The sequence below is a fragment of the Pholis gunnellus genome (assembly GCF_910591455.1).
Source record: "Pholis gunnellus genome assembly, chromosome: 3".
Lineage (NCBI taxonomy): Eukaryota > Metazoa > Chordata > Actinopteri > Perciformes > Pholidae > Pholis > Pholis gunnellus.
This window is the reverse complement of record NC_136529.1, coordinates 16221329-16239140: the sequence shown is the minus strand read 5'-3', so window position 1 is coordinate 16239140 and position 17812 is coordinate 16221329. Positions and strand designations below refer to the sequence as shown.

The 17812-nt window shown below is 41.0% G+C and overlaps 1 protein-coding gene across 1 annotated transcript; it reads left to right on the top strand.

Moving 5' to 3' along the window:
• Positions 1-6248: 6248 nt before the first annotated feature.
• LOC306715679 (neurogenic differentiation factor 4-like) lies at positions 6249-7247 on the top strand (the record flags this gene model as incomplete). The annotated part of the gene is made up of 1 exon (XM_079186126.1): positions 6249-7247. One exon carries the CDS (start codon positions 6249-6251, stop codon positions 7245-7247), a length of 999 nt encoding a protein of 332 aa, XP_079042252.1.
• Positions 7248-17812: the final 10565 nt, after the last annotated feature.

Below are 17812 nucleotides of genomic sequence, written 5' to 3'. Positions count from 1 at the left end.
CTCTCGTGAACAGTCTTACAGACCAAGAGAATGTGGTGTTCTCCCAGGGGCACGATCAAACTGTGCCTAATGGGGCAAGAAATGGGCGTTTACACACCCTGAGCTAGCACAATACTGACACCAACCCTTCAGTAGTGAGAGCATGTGTGCATCTGACACAATTGCTTATTGTCTTGTATAACAGCTAAACAAAAAAACAAAATGCAGTCTTTAGCAGTATGAACTATAGAAACAAAAAGACATTAACGGATCCTGTTCTGCTTGACCTGCTTCAAACAGTAGCCACCAGCTAAACCTGTTCTTATCAGCTGTCCATAAAGCTGTGTGTATAACTCCCCAGTGTGGGGTTAAGAGTGTGTGTGTGTGTGTGTGTCCGTCCAGCTGGGATGGGGGTTGATTTTACTCTTTCACTCATCTAGGGTGACTAACAGGATGAATTCTGGTCTGCCGACAGAACAGGGGGACACACTTGCTGCCCTGTTTGAAGAAAGTATTACAGGAGATGGATCTGCCACTGATCCCATTGTCCACCAGTCTGTGTGCATTCATGCAAAACAAGAGCACAAGACCAGTCGGCTCGCAGGAAAAATGCGGCCTTCAGCGATTTATCTGATTTGGGCCTCACATGCAGTCAAAGTGTTGCAGCAACAATAAAGTTAGCCCAGGGAAGAATTTCGCCCGAGCATATTACATTTTCTGAGCTGGTGACTCTAGAAATTAGAAGAGTAAATCTTCTCTCTTTTCACACTGCCTTCCTTTCAAGACCCCGGTGGAATCAAATTAAACCACAGTGGGGCAAATAAAAGAAAAAAAAGATTCAATTGTTTCTTTTGTCAGTCACACAACTTCATAATCGAATTATAGCTGGCCACCCGCCAGCGTGTCCTCGCATCTCCCCCAAATGGGCTTCTCCTGGCAGATCTCATGGGCCACCTGACTTTTGTTTTGTAATTATATTATCCCGCTCTCCCTTTAGCGTGTTGTGGCTAATGGCTGCGCGGGCTAGCCCAGCTGCACATGCAGAAACAAAGCTGCTTATGGGGCCAGACAATGGACCCGTGGAAAAAGGGACGCCTGAAGGCGGTCAACCAATGAGCACGCACAACAGGGGGCCAACAGAGGGTTTAGGGAAGGGTTAAGGGGGTTTAGGGGTTCAGGCAGAGGGGGTGGCTATTTTACCCAGTAGTGGGGTCCATCAATGAGATGGTTCGTAGGAGGACACATGGTCAACATCACCCCCGTCTCCTCAGGGTCGGTGCTGGGCTGGAGGGAGGTTCAAGTTTTGGCTTAAATGCCGGCCATTTCTAAAGTTGATGGGGGACCATGAAATACAGAGCAACGTTCATTCTCTAGAGTTTTGTGTGTGCTTTCCAAACAATTTGATGACCGTATTATCATTTGAAGTGGATACACACACGCAGAGTGAGAGATACAATCTTGATCCATTGAAATCACCATGTCATAGTATCGCTGCAATTAAAATATATCCAAGGCTGCTGATATTATTGGAAGAAGAAAATTATTTGAATTACTTCGGTATGCAATCTACCCACTTCCCTAAATATGAACTACACAAACACACACTGACATACACTCACTCCTTATGCTGTGGCGTTGACATCTCTCAGAGGACTTCCAGTATGACAGATGGACAAGGCCCATTTACCCCCACTGTCACAAACAGATACACTGGGGATTCATGGGAAGGTCTTGTTTGTGTGTGTACTGGAGTGAAGTTTTATCCGTCCTTCATATTATGATTATAATAAACTCGATTCCCATCTCACGAACATACCTTGTTAAGGTGAGGCAGTGTCCTCTGAGCAATGTGAACATACTGAGTGAGCTGAGCAGCCAGTGGAGGATATATGAGCATCTGAGCCACAGAAAAATAAGAGATGTGTTTCAGAGAAGGCCATCTGCAACAGAGCTTCATCATGTGAGGTCAGCACTGAGGGACCTGGGGACACATGGCATACATACAGTATTACACTTGAGCACCACTTGTGGAAGATGAAGACTGGGTGATATATAGAGTAAGTGGGTCAAACTGAAAAGAAAGATGATGTAGGTGGAAGAGCAGTTTTGTCATGACAGATGTTGTATTTAGCAGGTTGGGGTGCAACTCACACCCCTAAGACAAAATAAAATACAAAGTCTAATTTATTTTGGTATCACAGTGTTATGAGTGTACGCAACGGGGACACAAGGCCTCAGCTATCATATTCCCCTGCTAGTCCCACTCTTGGGATGCCCGAGGCCCGGCTCGGCTATTCCCATTTCAGGCTGCAGGTGTGGAATAGGAAAGGCAGAGACCCGCAGGGAGGAGCAGTGGGGAAGGTGGTCGACCTGGGAATGAACGGAGAATGAGAAGAACACTGGGCGTGCAGATTACCTCGGAACCTAACTCAAGCCTCTCTGTTTGAGCATAAGGTGCTCTGTTTCTAAATCATGCAAACTATCTGCCTCCCTGTTCCCTGGTCAGCGAGGGTCAACAAGATATCCTGTTGTTGCTCACTTCTTTGTCACAGAACTTTAGTGTGGTTCAGGGACAGATTGACCAAAATTATGATTCAGAATTTAATGTATCCTTACACTTGAATTAGTGTGTGTGTGTGTGTGTATGCCAAATCTACAACCTAAATTAAGTTTATTATTTTAGGCAAATGTAATAGATAATAGTTGAATGGTCCACTGACACAAGCCTTATGGTTGTGGCTTAACAAGTAAACTAAGAAGGACATGGGATTATTCTACTAAGAAGTATAAATTAGGCCTGTTAAGACACAGTTATCTTTAGTACACAGTCCATACACAGTATTCCCCTTTTGAATACTTTGTAAGTATACGTTTCTCAAATGAGAGCAATGTCATAGCGATAGACAATCCTCACATCCACCGTTGTTAAACTGCTCCAAAACATGAGAATCTTTCACATATTGTTTAATCCTTGACTGGTTGTTTAGGCCCCTGCTGAATGTTACAAGAGCCAACACTCCACACACGTTTTCTTTCTTGGTCAGTACAAAGCCTCAGATATTATTGATGTGTTTGTGTGAATGAGATGTGTTTCAGTTGGCAATTTGATCAACAAGTGCAAGTTTAAAGTTTGATTTGATGATCAAATTATCCGATAAGCCTTTAAAGCCTTTGACAAATCAACCTTTGGTACTTTTGGCATATGTAAAATATAAAGAAAATCAAAAACATATACATACATCATTATATCAGGATGATACAGCTATTTGCCTTTTGTGGTGGAATGTAACCAAGTACATAAGTACACTTCAAAAAGGGAAAACTTCAACATTTTTACATATCAAAGTGTATTTACAGGTTTTAGGGAATATTACTGTTTATGTGAAAAAAGTTGTATAAACCCCTTTGTGGCTGCAAAGAGAGCTGTCTGATAAATGGACTTAAGTGATGTCACTTGAGTCAGCATCAGTTGCGGCTTCATGATTGAAACATTAAAAAAAATCCGGGGGTGTGGATTTAGAAAGAAATGATCTAACCTCTGACCTGCCCCTCATGGTCTGACAGTATTGTAGGACTGCAATGCTAATCGGCGGAGTACTCTAATAAGTTGAGTATTTACATTTTATGCAACTCTATACTTCTACTCCACTTTATTTCAGATATATACATGTACTTTTTACTCCACTATATTTGGCAGCTGTAGTGTAAATACAACAGTATTCTAAAAAGGTCTTTTAACCAAAAACGATGGCATCACCATTTCCAGTTAGCACCGTTATTCACGGTTATTGTGCAGATTCAGATTTGAGACCTTAAGATCAGTATATAAATGTTTTTAAATTCTAATAATCCATAATAACATTATAGTATTAAAGAGTGAATTAGCATATAAATTACGTTTACTTTTGATATGCCTACTTATTGAACATTGAAGCAGGGACACTGCTGATACTGTAGCTGCACACCTCATGTGACCAAACTTACCCCGTCTGGTCAGAGCTGCCTCTTGGGCGAGATGAACTTGTTCAACAGCCTGTCTCCGCAGTGCAGAGGGATGGATGGCTGGAATAGGGGATGGAGCAAACACCTGCTCACACGCAACTTCAAGCTGTCACATACAGTTAGGCTCAGCCGACTGAGCGCGTCTCTCCTCCGTTCAATGCAACCGTGCGGCGGATTTGGCGGCCGCCCTCGCAAAGCAACAAAGGCCCGGGCCTCTCCTGTTTGTCTGGAGAGTTTCTGTGAGCTTATGCACATCTCCCTGACCCCACCCCCGCCCGCGACGAGTGGAGCTTCAGGGGCTTGAGCCACGGGCCGGCCACGCGCGAGCTCAAGCGCGTCAACGGAAATCGGATGGGGGAGAGAGGAGGAGCTTTAACGCGGAGGTTAAAACCCAGAGCCCCCGCAGAGTGACCCACACTGAGACTCTGTGGGACAGCTCTGCACCGGGAGACACCACACACAGACACTTCACCGCTGTTTGACAGTAGACAGAGAGACCAAACTGTGAAATAAAATTATAATCTGCCAACTTCCTGAGGAGGTCCCGGGACACATCAACACTGGTATGTTTCAAAGACGTTTTCAAAAATTGTTTAAGTAATTTATGGCGCCTGGAAGAGTTTATAGGACTCGTTTGTGTGTGTATCAGCTATATGTTTTCAGTATTCCTAGGATTTTCAACTAAAACACCACAAGTCAACAGGCATTGGCTGAATCCGATGAAAACATACTTAGAGAAGGCTTATTCTTATACGCTTTAGTAGACATTTCGCAAATAGCAGTTCAAGCACGCAATTTTGAGGCGAGGCATTAATATTTCTGCGTTTGGAAATGTCTGATTTCGATTCAATCTCAGTCGTCTGTCACTGATCTGGGACCGTCGATGTTTCATTTAATCCCATGGTCGTCGCTTCATCCACGGAGAAAATCCTGCGATGCCCCAGATTGAAGTCCTGCAGTGACTTTATCTCGCTGGGGGCATTATCAGTTCACAAGTTGACCAGGATTAACCAGAGAGAGGGGGGAGAAACTGAATAAAAACACATAATGTATGTATGAAAATGCAAAGAGGCATCATTCAAAGGTAGCCTATACAGCACTAGTTTAATTTGTCTCCATGCGCATTCCTGTGCCGGTCGATCACTCAGCACCAAAACCTGTGTCAAGAGGGAACTGTCCGGTGCTGAAACAGTTTGAGGACTGCTGAGAGAGAGTCACGGTTTACAAAATACTTATTATTATTACTACTATAGTTATCATTGGTGGATGAGATTACACTCACTGGCTCAGGATAAATCCTTTACAGAGTCATATAGCCAGAACTTTAGAAATACCAAAGTCCCCTGAAGCTGATGCATACAAATATGACCGACACCAAAAAGAAGGATTTTAAACGTTCCTTTTATTTTTATTTTTATAAATTCGTATTCCTCCAACTGTTAACTATATTTTCTGTAAATTTGAATTGCTTACTCGAAGGACAATGTGAGGTGTAGGAATACAAAATCCTTCATTTTTTATTTCCCTCAAAGTAATCACATTTAAACTCTAGTCTTAAAATACTGAAATCTTTACAAAACGATGTTTATGTTTTAATTTTATGTAAGTATCCTGTTTGTTGCACACAAAGAAATCTAATTCCCAGAAAAAAAAATAATGAGGACTTGACCTCAGTGTTCTCACAGCTGTATCTCTCCTGATCCTTTGCCTTGTCATAATTCTTTATCACAAACAAGTCAGGACAGAGAAACTATTCAGCCAACTGATTTATGAACAGCATCCTGAATAATACCAATCATTCTGCCTGGTGTTAACCTGACATTGTGGTAGTTTTCCACATAATTCTAGCATTACTGGCTACAGCAGTCATAGACAGCATCAAGAATTTACAGTTGTTTTAGTCTAGTGGTCTATTCTTCAGAAGTGGACAAAGTATGATATCCTTTAACTAAAAGTATAGCTGCAATATTTTAATGCATCATTGTTTGGTTGTAGTTAGGTGAGTTGGTAATTTAACGTATTGTATGACAACACATATTTTATAAAGTTGTCATTATGTATCAAGAATCTAAAGATACGCAGTAGCTTGTAGGTGAGAAAAGAACAATATTTTCCTCTTTTAAGTAATGGAGTAGAATAAAATAGAAATACATAAGTAAAGTGCAAATAACTGCCATTCTTTTGCTGTGGTTGTAAGTGTTGATTGAATGTTTTCTTTTTTATTGCATATGTGTTTGACAAAGATGTTGTCTTGTTTCTAGAGTACCATGATGATTAAACCATATGTGAGACAAGGCGAGGGGGAGGAGGCCGTCAGCCCTCTGCAGTGGATGGATGGAGACATGAGCTCACCTGACGGAGACGCATCAGTCTCATCACACGGCTACAGAGATGATGGAGTGAACCAACAGGACAGGGAGATGGGGAGTGAGGATGCACAGGAGGACGAGGAGGACGAGGAGGAGGGACAGGAGGATGAAAACGAGTCCAAGCGACGCGGGCCCAAGAAAAAGCGGATGACAAAGGCCCGGCAGGAGCGATTCCGTGCGAGACGTGTAAAGGCTAATGCAAGGGAGCGTTCGCGTATGCACGGTCTAAATGATGCGCTGGAGAGCCTGCGAACCATCATGCCATGTCACTCCAAAACACAGAAACTGTCTAAGATCGAGACGTTACGGCTGGCCCGCAACTACATCTGCGCTCTGTCCGAGGCCCTGGAGGGGGGCCTCTCCACAGAGAGCAGGGCCTTCATGGAGACACTGTGTAAGGGCCTCTCACAGCCCACCAGCAACCTGTTGGCTGGCTGCTTGCAGCTGGGACCAGCCTCTGGCGCTGGGATGAGGCCCGAGGACAGACACAGAGTCCGGCCAGCCCCTGCTCCTCTCGGTGGCGTGGTGAGCTACTCCTCTCCAGGACTGCCAAGTCCGCCGTATGGCACTTTTGACTCTGCTCACCTGCTTCACCTGAGGGCCATGAAAGGAGGAGCGTACGAGAATCACTCGCCAAATGAGTATAATGCCGGAGGAGTAGGGACCCCTCCGTACGATGGCCCCCCTACACCACCTCTGAGCATCAGCAGTAACCTGATGCCCAAACAGGAGCCTTCACCTCACTACCCACCCTCTCACCACTACTCCCCCTCCCCTGTGGACCAGGGCCTGTATCAGACTCAGACCGGCTATAACGGACACTTAGAGGGGCCCTATGACTCCTACCATCCACAGCACATGCCCCCCCGACAGATAACCTCCGTCTACAGAGACTAAGACGGGTCAGGAGAGTGGACTCTGTTTCACCCATCAATTCAACCTGCTCGTCTTCACTCTTTGATCCTTCATGAACACTGACTGAAGGATCGGTCTCTCCCAGTAGACAGTCTGCTCGTAGAGGAACTGTAGAAAAAACCAGATGTCCTGTTACTGTGATACAAGCACTTCTAATTTAGCTTTCGTAACATCAGATATTCTACATAAATTAAAGGTATTTTTTATTTATTCTCTAATTTAATACAGTGTATATGGACTTTGTTCTGATGTGCAGGTGTGTGTCTGGTTTTCCTTTTGTACATATTTATGGCCAAAACCTCTCTTTGTTTGCTACTTACACTGTTTATCTCCTATATTACTTTTGTGTCCTTTTCTTTGTTTATTACAGTATTTCATGTTTGGCACTCATGCACAACATATTCAGAGGTAGATTTTCCTTACGCTATGTGGTTGATCTTTGGAAGCTGTTGTCTACAGAAGGAGGATGTTTTGATCAAACAAAGGTCAAGAAGCAAAAATGTCATTCTCAGGTTAATATTATGAAAAGTAATGTATAATTTTCAACAAATTTTCATTTGGATTCAATGTCTTTTTTCTTCGTCTTTTTCATTTGTGATGTCTTTTGGAAAATGTGATGTTATTAAAATATTTTCAAAGTCAATCAGTCCATGGATGTTGTGTTTACTTTCCAACAGACAGACAGACAGACAGACGGATAGATGGATAGATGGATAGATGGATAGATGCATAGATATATATATCTATATATATATATATATATATATATATATATATATATATATATATATATATATATATAGATATATATATATATATATAGATAGATAGATAGACAGACAGACAGACAGACAGACAGACAGACAGACAGACAGACAGACAGACTCATATAACAAAATCAATTCATTATCACCAGAGCGAGCGACTTTCTTTCTCATTTTTCTGCACAGATCTCTGTGGTTTAGCTTCACTAATCCGTTGGCCGTCTTTTAATGAAAGGGTGGATGTGCGAGGCAGGATTGTAAGATAAAGATTTATGATTAACATGGCTGCCCGGCCATGCAGGAGTTCTTCTTCACTGAGACAGGGACAGCATAATCCTGTCCTGACATCCACTCAGACCACAACTTAACACTCACACATGTAATAAACACATGTCTGTACATTTACACCGTTGACCTTTCATATATATACTGTACACATACATTCAGGAACATAAAAAATGTGTAATACTGTATCTAGATAAAGATTTATTTGGTTGGAGATACCCGACTTGAATCTGATAATTGAAAAGTAATAGAAAAACATTAACTGATAAAAGGTTGAAAAGAGAAAATTATAGAGCAACTGACTGAGAATAAAATATAAAAAAGATAGGTAACTGTCGAAGTGGAGACAACAATGAAAAAAATACCAAAGATCTGATCTAAGAGCAGCCACTTGTGTTGATTCTTGGTCCAGGCTGGTCAGTTTGAGGACCACCCACTGAGAGGTCAGTTAGAGGGGGTCACAAGGTCACACTGGGTCATGGCTCAATGGTGGGAATGGGTCATGGTCGCCAGTTGAATCATCTTTCTTCTGGTCAACTCATCTTCCGGTTTAGTTCTGGACAAACCGTTCACCCCAGCTTTCCATTTAGAACAGTGAGTGTTTGGTAAGTATGATGTTAGAGGTTGTATTATGGATGAAATGTTCATAATCCTGATAAACATGCCGACGAACATCCCACGCTTGACCTGCGCTGAGAGAAATATATCACTTTGTTTTCACAAGGATTAGTATAAGCCTGTGTGTGTTTGTAGTGCATTTGCACTAGAAACCAGGGGAACCAGGGACTAACCTTGTAGGGGAAGGATGAATAACAAAAACAGGGCATCTCTCTGCTCTTTGATGGCACACACTATCCTCAGACAGGACGTCTGACCCTGGATATGTGAGATATTCCTTATTTATCCACATGATAGATGATAGACCGTTGATAGACCAATGTTTTATGGGAGAAAAAAGATTTGCCATTTCAAAAGGCCACTTTTTCCCCCAAGACAAACAAAGGTCTGAATTCGCCCTTTTTGACCCTTGACCCCTCTGACTGTGACTCAAGATGATCGAAATGAGCCCATGATGGCAGCAGAGATGTTTCATGTGCTACTACTATCTCACTTCTGTAAAAGCCATTTTTAATCTCAGCGAGGCACATTCCTTGTTCAAGGAACCTTTTGGTAATATCTTATTTTACAGGTCCATCATTTTCAAATAATTTGCTAAACAAATTCTAATTAGTTTCCTGGCATTTTGGTGCTAATCATACAGTAGGAAAAATAAAGATAATGTTCAAGTGTAACTAAGTCTTTTAGTCAGTGCACAGGTCATCTGAACATACACACATGTTACATTTAGCTACAGCTATACATACAATTCAAGATGTATGGAGAATAAAGTTTCCAATAATAAATTCACAGTTACTTGGGCTTCAATGAGAACTTCTTTCAAGGAAATGTATATGTTTCCTATAAGCGTTACTTAGCTCTGGGAAATTATGAACCCATAAAATAAAGCATTAAATCGTTTTTTCTTTCATATTGCAGCTTCTTACAACCTGATTATTATCTGCAAGTCAACTACATAACATATTTCCAGTGTATGTGTTGGATATGTATGTTTGTGTGCATAATGCGTCTGTGAAACACACAGAAAAACATTGTGCGTGCACGGCTGCCTTATTTGGGATAAAACAGTATTAAGCAGCTGATCGGAGCTCAGTGTCTGAATGGTTGCATTAACTCACTAATCCTGAAGGGAGAGGGGCAGTCGGGGCAGCAGCTCATCATCTCCTCTGCAGCACAACAGTACGCAGCTATTGTGCACTTAGTCCACAACAAAGCATCCGATGGAGCTAAAGACTCACTCAGGGACTAAGAAAAGTATCTTAATTCAAAGGAAATGCAGGAAAAAGTAACATCCTCTCCTGTTTATGCTCAAGAGGAGAGCTTTGACTATCGCAGATGCATTTGTTAGTAACTGCTCTATGAATGAGGAGAGTAGAATAACACTGCCACCAAGTGGTGAAAGCTTTTTGTGAAATAGAATCATCAGCTGGATGAGAGATGAGCATTTGGCCACTAAGTGTCACTGTTACACAACCGGCTGTAACTGTGAAGTCTGACTGAGGCCTTCTTCTAACACGATCCTTCACTGCTTGGCTTTTCTGAACTTGATGTGTGATTGAAATTCAGTTATCAGTTAAACACAATCTGCTGGAAAAACCTAACAGCCTCTTTAGTGTTCAAATTAAACATTTGACATTTAATTTGCATGAGGTAGAAACGAAATAAAAACGGAAAACATTATGTGAAATTTCATCTGCTAAACACAGCGTGCTGGCAGAGTGAGTGAGGAGTGGGAATAAAATTAACCTATTTACATGTAAACTGGTTGATGGAGTGTGTTTGGATCAGAATAATCAGGCTAATGAAGGTACCTGGGGACTCGGTTCAATCAGAAATCTGCATGCTGTCCTCTCTATCCAGCTAGCGATCATATAAAGCTCTGTTATTATTTACCGTGAAAGGACATGGAAAAGGATTAATCAAGGAAATCTGACTGATTAAATCTTCAAAGGCGGCACTGAAGAGCAAGGGCTAATAGGAAAGAGGGATGTGGTCGGTGCTTTTATCCTTGAGGTGGAAAACAACCAAGAACAAAAGCAGACAGTGCTCTGCATGACTGCTGGCAAAGTGGGCTGAAAAGGAGCCAAAAGCAATGTTGGAATACAACACAACCGGCTCTATTTGAAGTATAACTTTTATTTGGGCTAAATCTCATTGTTTGATCAATTGAATTTGTTTTTTTTGTGATATATGCCTTTATAGATAATGAGACAAGTGATTCTGGGTTTTCTGCAAAATCTAGAATCAACCACACAATTGTATTAGTTGCATCATAAATGACGAGAAAAACTAAATATCTCAATATTAATTTTCCAATTTATGAAAAAATGTGTGGGCAATCAAGTACTATAGTATATATTTAGTATGAATTTATCTCATTTATACTTCAACTCCACTATGAGTGTGAAACCCTTTGATGCTTTTACACTATTTCTCTGACAGCTATAGATATTGATCTTACTAATAGTAATTTAACTTACAAAACAGATGAACATGTTCTAGTGTCTCAAGTTCATGAACAAGAAAAGAAGTGCAAGTACAGGAGGGAGATCATACAACAAGTTGGATAATGAAAGGCAAAAATGTCAGATCCGTCCTTATTTTTCCAAAAACGTGTACAATAACCAAAAATACATTTCTATGATAATGTCAGGAAAATATAGCTTTTTCTTGATTGATCTGTATCTCTTAAATAACAATTCTGGGTTAATATTTGTAATGACGGTCAGTACTTCTAGGGAAGACAGTAAAGTATATACATGTATATAATGTAATGTAATGTATAATGATGAACCAGTTCCTGATCTTCTAAAGCAAGTGAATGAGAATAGAAATCCTGTCTGTCTCAATGTATAATATATCAATATATGGATTCATAATTATCTGAGACAAATGCCAATAGGGCAAAAAAAACATGTGAACTGAGAGTGGTAAAAAATGTAACTGCATTGTTGTGTCCCACTGTAGTTTAATTAGCTGGTTGAATGAGTTGTTTCGTCATCCAAACAGCGCCACATGTTGAGGGGACCGGAGAACACATAAACATTGATGAGCCATTTATCACAGACAGAGGAAGAGGAAAGCAACATCCTGCATTTCTCTGCCGGATGTAATGGTGAGTGTTCTTGTACAAATTGTATTGCAGAGAGAGAGAGAGAGAGAGAGAGAGAGAGAGAGAGAGAGAGAGAGAGAGAACGGTTTAGAGAAGAGCGACCCTGAGGGGGAGGAATCAGTGTGTGTGTGTGTGTGTGTGTGTGTGTGTGTGTGTGTGTGTGTGTGTGTGTGTGTGTGTGTGTGTGTGTGTGTGTAACTGTATCCCCCTGGTGAAATGTGCTTACTGCTCCAGTTTGCTGTCCTTCCTCACTGTCCCTTAACCTAACCCCTGCACGGCATGTTGCCAGAGGGTGTTTGTGTGTGTCCATAATATGCAAATGAAATAAAAGTGAAGGCGTCTGCCTCAAATTAGACGAGGTTATGAGTTTACATGGACATCTCTTTCTCTCTCAGAAGTGTCACAGAGGGATCCTGCCAAGCCAAGCTTTTACTGCTAGCATTAAACACAGTTTTTTTTTTTTTTTACTCATTTACACAAGAGCACTTCACATAGCCTACTGAATGCCATTAAGATGTTCATATAGCTTTAATGGCCTGTACTTAACCCCACAGTTATCCACCATATTCTGTAAGGTGAGTTGTAAATTGCAGGAGGCAGAGTAGAGTTGACTTCTTCTTCACAGGACTTTTAGCAATATCAGAACTAGGCTGACATTTACTCGACATTGCGCCCTGCGTCAGTCTCACCTCAAGCTTCGGCTCCAGCTCCTCCACCTAATACTCTCCTGCCTCCGTGAAACAACCCGTGTAAGCACATTTATGATATCCCATCTGAATTTATACTTACTGGCAGCGGAGTGGAATCGACGTGCTAGCACACAGGAGGCCAACGGTATCATGTTTGTGGATTTAGTGTGACTGTGTTCATCTCACAGCCATCCACATTTTAATTTCGTCATCCAAACTATTCCAGCACTTCACTTTGGGTGATGACATGCGTAATTGGGGACTGAGAGGCTGAGAGTGTTTTGGATCAGCGTTTTAAAGAACTTACCTTCTGATGTTTGACGCTTTTCTCTGTGCGATGTCACTGTAGAAAAGGAACTGCATCTAGAGGCTGTTAAAACAAGTTGGGGGTATATGACTGAGTGCATTTTCATTTCATTTTTTATTACCAGCAATAATAAAGGAAAATGTAAAATGAAAGGAGTTCATTAGAGTCTTATAATAGTGGGCAGAATGTAAAATGTCAAATGACTGTGTAAGGAAAGAGGTGTCACTCTAAGTGAGATAATTATCACCCAACTCTGCAGTTCCCCTCCTCAACTCTACGGCGCATTTATGTCTTTAAGCTCAATGTTTTGATTTTACAGCCTAAAACTTTACTGTTTTGATTGACTCTTGCCACTTTCCTAGGCGTCATTTTCATCCTCAGCAGGCTGCTGTTTTTACCGTTCACTACCTGCCCAGGAACCACAGTGGAAATGTAAAGTCAGCGACTAGATGGTGAACTAAGTGGAGCATTGAGCAGCTACAGAGCCAGATATTTCCCCCAGGAGATGGTTGAGACAAAAACAGAGCTAATAGACGGTGAATATTGGACTTTACGGTTGCTCAGATGTGTAAAAAAATTGGGTTGAAGAAATTGATATATATGCTGTTGTAAAAAATGTTCTAGATAATCAATTGAGAAACAGGATAAGGATGAAATAAGCAGACATGAATTTCTGTTTGCTGCTTAAATCGAGCAAAACAAAGAAATAATAATAATAAAATAATAAAAAATTAAATATTTAATACCGTAAATTATGAAGGTTAGCTACCACAGTATAACAAAACACAGTGTGATATGTTGTATTTATATGTTGTGTCTGTGCCTTTGCATTGTTGAATTTCTAGAACATCTTAATAACTCAAGATATTTTACTTGTAAATTATTGGTAACATAAAACAAATTTGCTGTCACACAAAAAAATGTATCACTTTTAATCCACTTCACTCTGTGACCTTTCTGCCAAATTTGCATAATCAAAACACCAAAAGGAAGACCAAGAAAACTAATTGCATGCAATTGCAGTTTTAGAACCTATCGCACCCCCCCCCCCCCCCCCTCAGATATACAGCAGCATTGAACCATGGTTTGATAGTTGTGTGACTAAGGCACACTTTGTCTGTTGTTTATTCGAGCCATTTAGCATATATGAGAAAGAAACCTGTTGGGCAGAGTCATTTGTGTGGGAATCCCTTTCCAAATCAAACAAAAAAAGAAACAACATCTGCCTGGAAGCCATTTGTTTCATCCGCCAACCATATTTCCCTCTGCTTCACCATGTCAACATTTGCTTCCTCTCCTTCATGCCTCTCAAGTTTCAACGGCTTGCCACCTTCCTGCTCCTCAACAACACACGCACTCCAATTCCTTGATTCGTCTGATCTTCCACCCGTCGCAGGGTACCCCTCCTCTCTGTCCTGCCCCTCCTTTTACTTACACTCTCTCTCTCTCTCTCTGCCTGTATCTCCCTCCTGCCACAGTTGTCCTCACATATTAGGTTCCACCGTCCGAAGAGGCAGAATTGGCCTCTGGAATCTCGTGCACTTGTTTCTTTTGCTGCCTGGAACGAGCATACGGCAGGAAGAAGAAAAAAAAAAACTCATAAAGAAAACAGAGAAACAGTAGAATAGATTAAAATAAATCTGAAAAGAGAAAGAGGCTGTGAGGAAGATGAAGAAGCTGAACATCAAGCCGCCTGCTGTTTGATGCAGCTACGCTGAGCATTTCCCTCTCCGCTCTACAGCTGACTGGTGCAAGGTCTGCTCTCATGCCGCTCAGTACTACTTTATTTATCTCGTCACAGTAACTTGAGCGTACTTTTACTAATTCCACTCAAAGAGGACCTCTGTCTACATTACTTTATGCTGGCTGACACACTGACGTTTGGACTCTCTACCGGAATTTGGAGCTTGTAAAGAACAGAGGCGACCAATGTGGGTCTCAGGTAAGATTATCACCGACTACTGAGCGATGCAAAACCACCCACAACTCTGAGCATTCCTCCTTTGATCACCTTAAAATGAACCAAGAGGTGGATAAGCCATGGATCCCCTCATTATTGCAATATTCTGAGCAGAAACAAAGAGCGAGTGACAGTCTTCGACGAAGCTTTGAAGGTTTCCCTCTTTGATGAAAGTTAGGGCAGTCTCTAACAAACGTCAGCACTCAGTGTCAGACAAGAGTTTGCACTTAGACCTGGTCTGACCCCCGACCTTTTACATACATCATTCATTGGTATGATGCAGGGAAGGAATGATGGAAGAAGGGAGGGTGAAGGAGGGAAAAGAGAGAAAGAGTTTAGGCCTAAATAAAGAGGGCACTGTCTATGCACTTTCTGACATTCCTGGCCAAATTGTTCTCTTATCGGCATCACAGCAGGATGGAAGAGTTTGGCAGACGCAGGAGGAATAATGAGCAATGTGTGATGAAGGGCACAAAGTTTTCTGTGTTAGAAGCTTAAGATTCAAATGTGCTGGAAACCTATATTCAATGCAATACAAGGAAGGAATGTCGTCCAAGGAAGACCTGTAGTTGGTTGAAACGGGGCTAATAACATTACAGAGAGTTGTGATTTCTTCGTCCTCTTTTGCAAGATTCAAGCAATTGTCCAGTGGCTTAACAGAAAAAGTTTGGTGATTAGTTTAAGTTTAACTAAAAAACACTGAACCTTTACCAGGTCATATGCACATGTTGTATGTCTGGACTTAAAAAAGAAGCAAATTAAGTACAAAAGGAATTCATCAGATGTCGGGAATAAGTCATTAGTGCCTTTCATAAAGAATTAATATTATATATTATATATATTATATATTATATATATATAATAATATATAATTAATATACAATTAATATTGTTAAATCCCTCCCTGTAAACATGACATCCGTGAAAATGTTCCTATATTTGATAAAATATCTACTTACTAGCTTTTCCTGGGGCTTTTTCATCGTCTTCTTCCGTACATGGAATTGACTCATGTGATCATGTGACATTGAACCCAGTCATGTGATTAGAGGTGGTCCTATGGGGGGGGGGATTGTAACGCCTGTCTCTGATGTAGTTAAAAGCTCCAGAAAAAACTAGTTAGAGGATCCTTAAGTTTTTTCTAACGTCAAGAATAAACGTTCACACTCAAATTTCAAAAATAAAACTGCAGTTAAATTTATAATAAATGAAAGTTTTCTAACATGTATTTCTGAGGATGTTCTGCTTTATCTGTTTAGCAAACTACAATATTTAGAGGGACGATTACCAGCAAGAAAAGTGCATATTGTTAGTTGATTCGCAGCTTAGCTCATAGTTTTCATTCCGTCAACGATTTGTTTTCATGACAAATTGACAACAATAGACATTTACAAATGCTCAAAAACATAAAATGTGTTATCTTCACCGGGAGAACCATGCAATCGGTCACATGAGCGTCTGTGTGTGGGTGTGCTCCTCTGTAACAACAAGTTTGCTGCAGCAAACTGCATAACAGTTTGTGTTGCCAGTTATGGCTGAATGCTCACGGACCTTTCCTGATTGCGATGACTCATGCTTTCTCAAAACACATTTGATTACCTGTTTATCTGCCACTGCAATTGACTGCCTGCTGGCCAGCGGTTTGCTGTGTGTTTGGCTAACAGCTAACAGAACTACACTGCTGTACTTCTTCGCAACTCATAGCTGCTAAGACGGCAGATTTAATTTAGTTTTTAGCAAGATTGAGTTGTCTGTGTATGGATGTGTGGAGTCCAATCTAGCAAACTTTATTTTAACTCCTGAAGTGCATTGAACAGCCGCTCTGCTCGGTGCCCGTCGCTGCCCTCACTCTGCCAGGACCGGAGAAAAACACTGTCAGAGTTTTCTGCTTTTAAAGTGTGTTTAGACCTGAGCCTAAGTCCAGATGCTCTGACCACAAAGCACGTAAAACGAGTAAAAAAAAGTCACAGCATTGAGTTAAAATATTCTTATCCGTTTGTCAAGAAGTAGTTCCCATAATTTGAATGTGCAGTGCAATATTCAATCATACTTGTCATGCAGGATAGAATATGGAAGTAAGTTAAAAAAGTTGCTTTCATCTCCTCACCTGTTTGGCCACTTTAACCTGTAAGTTTATGATTTAACACAATGCTTAAAGTTTAGGCCGTTTTACGTTGTTACACATAAAACGAAGACTTCATTAAATGTTGGCAGGACTCCTCAGGACTCACTGCTAACGATCAAGGCTAAAATTAGAGTTCAACAAGCCTGTCGACACATTTATGGCCTCCTGGGACAGAATGTAGGAATGACAGGATGATTGAGGTCACGTGCACATAATCACACGCGCGCACATACACACACAGAGCTACTGACTGTACAGTACTGCGCACTGCTTACAACCCATCATACCACCTTGAATCATCATACTTTTTTATGCAAGAGGAACGTTTATTTTTGAGTGACAAGAGGAAAATACTCCACCTCTACTGTATATACTCTGTACTGTACTGCTGAACATGGTTAGACTGTTCACCACAGAGCAAGCTGCAGCATTAGCATACATTCAACTACTGTCCAAAATAGTCAAAAACGAGTCCATATTTCAAAAACACAGATTCTCTTTGCAAAATGTTATTTTAATTTCTATTTCCTGTACAAGTTTTAAGTTTCAACAACTTTATTATTATACCACATTATGCTTTGCTTTGAAAAATAAGAGCTCAGTCCAAAACCCTGACTAGAAGCTATACATCAATCAGCTTTTTTTCAACTGTCTTATAAACAAGCCACGATGTAGCCATTAAGGCAG